This window comes from Gobius niger, assembly GCF_951799975.1.
Source record: "Gobius niger genome assembly, chromosome: 1".
Taxonomy (NCBI): Eukaryota; Metazoa; Chordata; class Actinopteri; order Gobiiformes; family Gobiidae; genus Gobius; species Gobius niger.
In genome coordinates, this window is record NC_136852.1 from 39,076,749 (window position 1) to 39,085,367 (window position 8,619).

General features: G+C 43.0%; 1 protein-coding gene across 2 annotated transcripts; it reads left to right on the plus strand.

Annotated features, from left to right (window-relative positions):
- The first annotated feature begins 942 nt into the window (after positions 1-942).
- fam163b (family with sequence similarity 163 member B) lies at positions 943-6,360 on the plus strand. 2 transcript variants are annotated; one of them, XM_079573036.1, is made up of 3 exons: positions 943-1,118; positions 4,378-4,503; positions 5,625-6,360. In XM_079573036.1, the coding sequence occupies exons 2-3, from the start codon at positions 4,411-4,413 to the stop codon at positions 6,294-6,296; spliced, it is 765 nt and encodes a 254-aa protein (XP_079429162.1). In that variant the 5' UTR covers positions 943-1,118; positions 4,378-4,410; the 3' UTR covers positions 6,297-6,360. The 2 variants fall into 2 exon arrangements, with proteins under 2 accessions (XP_079429162.1, XP_079429163.1); XM_079573037.1 differs by having other exon boundaries at positions 4,387-4,503.
- The last annotated feature ends 2,259 nt before the right edge of the window (positions 6,361-8,619 follow it).

Genomic DNA, 8,619 nt, shown 5'->3' on the forward strand with positions numbered 1-8,619 from the left:
GGCATGTCCTAGTGGGACAAGGCCTCGTGGAAGACCCAGGACACGGTGGTGGGACTATGTCTCCGAGCTGGCCTGGTGTCGCCTCGGGGTCCCCCCAGAACAGCTGGAGGAGGTGTGTGTGGACCGGGAAGTTTGGGCATCTCTGCTGAGACTGCTGCCCCCGCGACCCGACCCCGGATAAAGCGGAAGAAAATGGATGGATGGTTTTCGGTGTTTTAGTCGGCATTTTTGTCAGCAAAGTAGCTACAATACAAGCTAGCAGTAAGCAAACAGTGGAGATGGTCCAGAACTGTGGAGGACCTTGAGTTTTTTAAGCAGATTTAGTAAACAATGACTTTATGCATTCACAAATCCATTTGGCAAAACATGTTGTAAACTGTACTCCTCAACATATGCTCAGTTACTTTGTTATTTTAGCGTTGTTGTTAGATAGGGTTAGGGTTAGAGATGAAGGTTCATATTGCTTTAGTCATAAAGGCATATTCAGAAAATAGTCATTTATTTCTACTGCGTTACATAATTGGTAGACAGTATGTGAAAAGTCATCTGTTGTAATGACCTTTTTGATTGAAACTGTAATTTTTTTTTAATAATTTATATAATTTTGCATATTTTGTTGAGTTTTTTGTGTTTTCTGAAAATCTTGAAAAAATGACGTAGGCCATTATTTTAAGAGGGTGTTGCTACGTTTTAGCATAAATTGCGTCTAATGAGTCACGTGCACTTTAAACTCGTATTTAAATGTTGTGAAAAGTCTGAACCTAAATGAATCCATCCGTTCCATCGAAGAGGAGAAAGAGCGATGTTTGAAGAGAGACTCTGAGACAGGACTAAATCTGGAGGCTTTTAAGGGTCTGCAGTGACATACACCCTCTCACGTACGCGCTCTCACGTGCACGCGCCTGAGAGCGGGGCACTCTCTCTCCCCCCCCCTCACAGCAGCATCGGGACGCTCCATCGGACTCGCACCGCTCTATCTCCGTCTTTCTCCCGGAGCCGGAGTCCTGTCCCACGGATTTTGATGGAGTCTGACGAGTATCGATGGATTTAACCTGGACGATCGAGCGCTGAGACCGAGAGGAGCGGGAGGGAGCGATGACCCTACAGCGTTTTAACAGGTGAGAGGAGAAAAAATAAAACTATTATCAATATGTGCACAATTAAAGGCCCGGCTTCAGTCCGTCAGTTTAGTGTCAAATCTGACCTTGTGAAGAAAAAAAAACGTGAGGAAAAATTACAAAACTCATGAAGAAATACAGAAAAAAATCAATAAAAAGTTAAAAAAAAAAAAAAAAGTGCAAATGCAACACAAAAAGTATAAATATCAGATAAAAAAAAAAAATCAATAAAATTATATCCCCGAAAAATAGTGTAAAATGCAGAACAAAAATGACCTAGGAAAAAATCAAGAAAAAAGGGGGAAAATATATATAAAATTGGCCAAGAATAAGTGGAAAAATTTAGTAAAAAAAAAAAAGAAAATTAAAAAAAACAGAAAATGCAAGAAATTTTGAGAAAAGGAAAAAAAAGACTGGAAAAAAATACATAAAAAACTGAACACTCTGCCCTGGAAGGATAGTTGAAGAGTTTGGGGAGTTTTTTGGGGGGTGGATGAACAATTATTGAGTTTATATTTAACCACTGATTATTTAATGAACCATAAAACATGTATTTGAGTGAAAAACTATAACTGCTCTTCATTATTATTATCTCAATGACAATCGTGACGAAACTCATGAACAAAATGCTAGAACAGCCACTGTAAATGCTGTGTATTCTAGTTTTTGTATGAGATAAAAAACTATCACTTTTGAGTTGACACAAAACTCTTCCTGGATTGTTAGTCCTCACTGTGTCCTTGACCTGTGGACTTAACATCACCAACTTTCACTTTCACAATCCTGAGAAAATTCGAGGACAAAATGCCTCTACATCAATGTTAATTCTCATTTATTTTGTATCGTGTGCTAATGTCCATGTATTCCCTTACATTCCTGTGAATCCCATTGAAATTGTTTGACCCGCTTGTGGAGATCTGGAACCAGAGCCGTAGACGGTGGTGTTCTCGTGGTAGGATTCATCCGCCTCATGTTTAATGCAGTGGCTTTGTTCCTGAACCAGGATTAAGTGCATTAGCGGCCACACAGGACTCGTCCACAGCGACGGTGTCAGGCAGTTTCTGAGATTACCCCCGGTAGGATCTGCCACCAGGGGGCACACGAGCTCATAGTCAGGCTTCTACTTTAGCATGAATTACTTATGAGAATAAAGGATTACTGTGCTTAAAGTTTGGAAGAGAATTAGTGTCGTCTTGAATTTGTTATTCCATGTTTCCAGGGAGAGATGCTCGTGTTTTGCTCCGTCCCAAACTGAACGGGCAAAATGACTAAACCCCCATTAAAAGTCCTGGAGAAAGTTCTTTGGCAGTCGTGATTTTCAGATATCGTCGACTGGATTGGGTTGATCGAGTAAGAATCTCCAGACGCTTAATCTTTCTTTCATGCTGTGTTCAAACGTCCACACAAAGAAGGAGTGCTGGGCGGTACCTGGTATTTTGGAAATCGAACGATATCAAGGAAATACTGGAGCCAGTATCGCCGATACCGATACTAAGTACTTTTGTTTTTATTGGAATATATGCCCTTCTGTGTAGTTTATGAATAATATATGCACTAATTCTCTACAGGGTTGTGCAGTTTACTGTAAAACAGTCTTTCACTATTTGGGGGAATTCAGCTCAGTCATAAAATAACTAGGTGAAAAAACAACTTCTTAAAGGAATAGGCCACCGTTTTTACATACTGAGATATGTTCTTACCTTAGCTTTGACGAGTTCTTTAGCACCTGTCTGGTCTTCCCCCCTAACGGCGTTAGCATTTAGCCTCCCCCTCTCTCCTCTATAGCTCCAAAACAGGTCAAGATAGAAGCTACCAAGCTCTTCCACGTTTTCCCTATTTAAATATGGTTACGTGAAGTGTTCCACTACAAAGTATAATTACACAAAATTAAACAATGTGGATTTTCTAAGCGGATAAAAGGGGGGACTATATTGTAAGGCGTAATAATACCAGGAGTAGTTTGGCATCCGCACAGTAAAGTGAAGATTACTGCGCGGATTTCGAAACCCACAGGACACTATACTTCTGTCCTACAGAGACCTACAGGACACTATACTTCTGTTCTACAGAGACCTACAGGACACTATACTTCTGTTCTACAGAGACCTACAGGACACTATACTTCTGTTCTACAGAGACCTACAGGACACTATACTTCTGTTCTACAGAGACCTACAGGACACTATACTTCTGTTCTACAGAGACCTACAGGACACTATACTTCTGTTCTACAGAGACCTACAGGACACTATACTTCTGTTCTACAGAGACCTACAGGACACTATACTTCTGTTCTACAGAGACCTACAGGACACTATACTTCTGTTCTACAGAGACCTACAGGACACTATACTTCTGTTCTACAGAGACCTACAGGACACTATACTTCTGTTCTACAGAGACCTACAGGACACTATACTTCTGTTCTACAGAGACCTACAGGACACTATACTTCTGTTCTACAGAGCCCTACAGGACACTATACTTCTGTTCTACAGAGACCTAGCGGTCTTGCAGGTTTCTATACGACAGAAGTTTAGTGTCCTGTAGGTCTCTAAATGACAGACATTTTGTGTCCTGTAGGTCTCTGTAGAACAGAAATTTTGTGTTTTGTAGGTCTCTGTGGGGCAGAAGTTAAGTGTCCTGAAGGTCTCTAAAGGACAGAAGTTGAGTACACTGTAAGTCTCTATAAGATAGAAGTTTAGCATCCTATAGGTCCCATAGGAGATTTAGTGTCTGATAGGTCTCTGTAGGACAGATGTTTAGTGTCCAGTAGGTCTCTGTAGAACAGAAGTTTAGTGTCCTGCAGGTCTCTGTAGGACAGATGTTTAGTGTCCTGTAGGTCTCTGTAGGACAGATGTTGTGTCCTGTGGGTTTGTCTCTTCTGTCTCTAAAGGACAGTTTAGTGAATGACGAACAGAAAGATGTTAAACTTCCCCGTATAAGATGCAGCAGCAAATCAAATGACTGGTATATAAGATCGTGCTAACCTCATCAGAACAAAACACGAGAGAATGGGGACAGGAAAGTAAAAAGAAATCTTTGACTGCTCTTTTGTTCAGTGGCATTATTACTATTTTCAGTTTCTATTTTGCCGTAAGTAACTCAAAGCAGTGTAACTCAGTTACATTTTTGAAACAGTACATTTTAATTTTATTTTTAGATATTTTCAAAGTACAAATTTAAAGTAAAGTTAGTTTTTGCCCAACAGTGTCCTCTGTTGCTGTAACTGTGATGACTGTAACTGATGATGCTTGAGTCTGTGCAGGTGGTGAATGGACCGGAGTCTCCTATGTCCGCCGGGACTGTGGTCATTGCTGGAGCCGTGCTGGCTGCGGTCATCCTGCTCACCATCGTCGGAGTGCTGTGTCTATGTAGACTGCAGGTGTGTTTTACTTTCATCTATGTAGACAACAGGTGTGTTTTATTTTCATCTATGTAGGCTGCAGGTGTGTTTTATTTTCATCTATGTAGACTACAGGTGTGTTTTACTTTCATCTATGTAGACTACAGGTGTGTTTTATTTTCATCTATGTAGACTGCAGGTGTGTTTTACTTTCATCTATGTAGACTACAGGTGTGTTTTACTTTCATCTATGTAGACTACAGGTGTGTTTTACTTTCATCTATGTAGACTACAGGTGTGTTTTACTTTCATCTATGTAGGCTGCAGGTGTGTTTTATTTTCATCTATGTAGACTACAGGTGTGTTTTACTTTCATCTATGTAGACTACAGGTGTGTTTTACTTTCATCTATGTAGACTGCAGGTGTGTTTTATTTTCATCTATGTAGACAACAGGTGTGTTTTATTTTCATCTATGTAGACTGCAGGTGTGTTTTATTTTCATCTATGTAGGCTGCAGGTGTGTTTTATTTTCATCTATGTAGGCTGCAGGTGTGTTTTATTTTCATCTATGTAGGCTGCAGGTGTGTTTTACTTTCATCTATGTAGGCTGCAGGTGTGTTTTACTTTCATCTATGTAGGCTGCAGGTGTGTTTTACTTTCATCTATGTAGGCTGCAGGTGTGTTTTACTTTCATCTATGTAGGCAACAGGTGTGTTTTATTTTCATCTATGTAGACAACAGGTGTGTTTTATTTTCATCTATGTAGACTACAGGTGTGTTTTACTTTCATCTATATGTTGGCTGCAGGTGTGTTTTATTTTGATCTATATGTAGGCTACAGGTGTGTTTTATTTTCATCTATGTAGGCTGCAGGAGCCGATTGCAGCCGCTGGGTAGAAGATGAGTCGGAACTAACTCATACCCTGAGTTTAGCTCTGTCGGACTCAGTGAAAGGAATTCACACCGAGTGCAGCAGCTGAACTTCTGTAGCAGCTGTGCCTGGTCTGAATCTGGTGGTCAAACCTTTCAAATTGAGTCTGACTTGAGACCAGTGGCTGCATCAGCCATGCTTTTGTTCATGTCTGAGCTCCAGCTGTGCAGTCAAATCTCACGGCTTCACAGAGCAGTTGCTGAATCGCCTGTTTGTGCTTGTTCCAGTACTACTGCTGTAAGAAGCAGGGGTCAGAGAAGGCTGAGGAGGACAAGGAGGCGGAGTTCAGCACCATGACCCGCCCCCTGGCTCTGTCAGCTCCGCCCACTCCTCCCACGCCGGACCTGCGCCTCGATCACGACCGCAGGAGCGAGCCCGACCGGCGCAGCGAGCACGACCGGCGCAGCGAGCACGACCGCAGGAGCGAGCACGACCGCAGGAGCGAGCCGGAGCGCCGCAGTAACGGCCCGGAGTACCGCCGCTTTACAGACACCGACCGCCGCAGCATCGAGCGAGACTTCCCCCACAGCAACACGCCGGACTGCCACAGCAACGGCCCCGAGTGTCACTGCGCCAACGAGGACTATCGCCACAGCAACACGCCGGACTCGTACCCGCCCACGTTCCTGACGGAGGCCAATGGTCCGAGCTGCTGCACTCCGCCCCCTCCTCCGCCCCCGCCCGCCTGCCACCGTGCACACTACTGCCCCACGTGCACGCGCCCCGTGCCCTTCTGTCTGCAGCGCCCCACCTGCTCCTGGGACGGACGCAACCTCTGCTACCGCTCCTTCCAACAGCACCACGTGGAGCTGCCGCTGGACATCAGCACGCTGTACCGCAAACTGCAGCTGCTGACCATGAGGGAGATGAGCCACCACAGCGTCAGCACCGACGTCTGATATCGATATGAAAGAACTTTATATAAACTGAAGAATATATATACAGTATATACTAACTGCAGGTTCTGACCATGAGGGAGATGAGCCACCACAGCGTCAGCACCGACGTCTGATACTGATATGAAAAAACTTTATATAAACTGAAGAATATATATACAGTATATACTAACTGCAGGTTCTGACCATGAGGGAGATGAGCCACCACAGCGTCAGCACCGACGTCTGATACTGATATGAAAAAACTTTATATAAACTGAAAAAAATATATACAGTATATACTAACTGCAGGTTCTGACCATGAGGGAGATGAGCCACCACAGCGTCAGCACCGACGTCTGATACTGATATGAAAAGACTTTATATAAACTGAAAAATATATATATACTAACTGCAGGTTCTGACCTTGAGGGAGATGAGCCACCACAGCGTCAGCACCGACGTCTGATACTGATATGAAAAAACTTTATATAAACTGAAGAAAAACCCAACACACTGTAGCAGCTGACCATGGAAATCATCAGTTGAATAATATGAATATTATTGTACTTTTATAATACTTTGAAGCAAAAACTATCAGTGAACTGCAGCTGAGACCAGCAGCAGTCAAAGAAGGAAGATGGAAGTGACTAACTTGAGTAGATTCTGGAGTAAATCAGAGAGAGAACTTTGATATTTTCATAGGGGTACCCCAGGGCTGTACTTTATCCCCTCTCCTATTCTGTCGTGTGGTTAACAACGGACTCTGTGCGACAAACATTGATATGGAAATCAGTGGAGCCAAGGACTATAACACGACCTGAACTGTTTCAGGACTCTGAAGCAGTTTTATCAGTTTATCCTGATGTTTATATGAAACGGCAAAAACAATACAGTGTCGTGGAGCTTAAATCAGCAACTGACCTGGGTTTGGTTGAGGATATTTCGCTTCTATTCACAGAAGCTTCTTCTTAGCTCTTGTGGTCGAATTCAACCGTGCACCCAATCTAAAGCGGTCTCATATAAGACAGGCACTTCCCAGGAGAAGGGGGACAAGACTGTCATAACCCATCTACTGAAGTCAAGTATCACTCAGTTGGTATCAACAAAGGAGGGTCGTTCACTTGCTCTCAATGGGGCGTTATGGAAAGACAAGGCATAACCTTGATGAGACTGGGCTTCTGTTGTTTCACAAAAACTGCCTCCTTTACTCCTCCATCACACCTTGCTAATTGAGACTTAACTTCAGTGGACGGGGTTATGTCAGTGTTGCTGAACCCATACCTGGACTGTGGACGGCAGGAAAGCAAGAGAGCCGAGGCATACAGCGTACAAAACAAGTGAAAAGTCCTTTATTAACTTGGACGACTTGCAAACCTTTTTCTGCTTTGGCAAACGTTTTGGCCTAATCCTTGAGAGCACCTGAGAGCCATTTGAAGCACTCAAATCTCCGTATTTCTCATATGTCAGTCTTGTTCCCTCCTCCTGGGAGGGGCCTGAGACCGTTCCAGCTTTGGGTACAGGGAACTAATAAGAAGCTTCTGTGAATAGAAGCGAAAGGTCCTCAAACCCAGTCCATTCGACAATTAAAGCTTCACTACGATGAATACTTTCTGGATAAATGAGATTCTTCACAAACAAAAACAAAAGAGTTGTGCACTGTTATTTTATGCTGTATTTTAAACTGTTTTTATGCACCAGTGTGAACTGCACCATCGCCACGTGACCAGACGTCCCTCAAATATTACAATTTTCCACACTTTCGAGCACCTGATAGAAAGGACGTATACAAGTAACAAAGGCATTCACTTTAACCTCACCTTAAAATCGACAAAATCCTTGGTGGAAATGTGTGGTACTACAAGAAAAAAAAGTCAAATTTGACATAAAAGCAGCGACCGTGTCTCGAGAGCCACATTTTCACCGTTCTCTCTTCTCTGACGTCAAGCCCAAACATTTATGTAACGTCCAGTCAATACATTTATGTAACCTCTGAAAGAAGAAATACAAGACAGACCTGTCATTGTATCTGTTTTACATTTGGAGACATTCATTCACAACTTATTTTTCCTATATTCTTGTGAAAACGGGACTAATTTCAACCTTGCACTTGGTTCTTTGATGAATCCGTTCCATCTTTGGTGCCGCATCGTGGAACAGGGCGGCCCCGGACCACTGGGCTGGACACATGAACGTTCACGAAGTCAGGCCTTCCTCCTGTGATTATCTGAGAGGGTGGGATGGAGCTTTAGGCCAGACTCCGAGTGTTTGAGTAAATATCATTTCTCTGTGTTTTTCACTGGTGACTGTTGCCACTTTTGTGTTTTGGTCAATTCAAAGTTGTGTT

Coding starts and splice junctions, on each gene's coding strand:
- fam163b (XM_079573036.1), top strand. CDS start 4,411: ATGTCCGCCGGGACTGTGGTCATTGCTGGAGCCGTGCTGGCTGCGGTC. Junction 4,504..5,624: donor TGTGTCTATGTAGACTGCAG/GTGTGTTTTACT, acceptor TGCTTGTTCCAG/TACTACTGCTGTAAGAAGCA.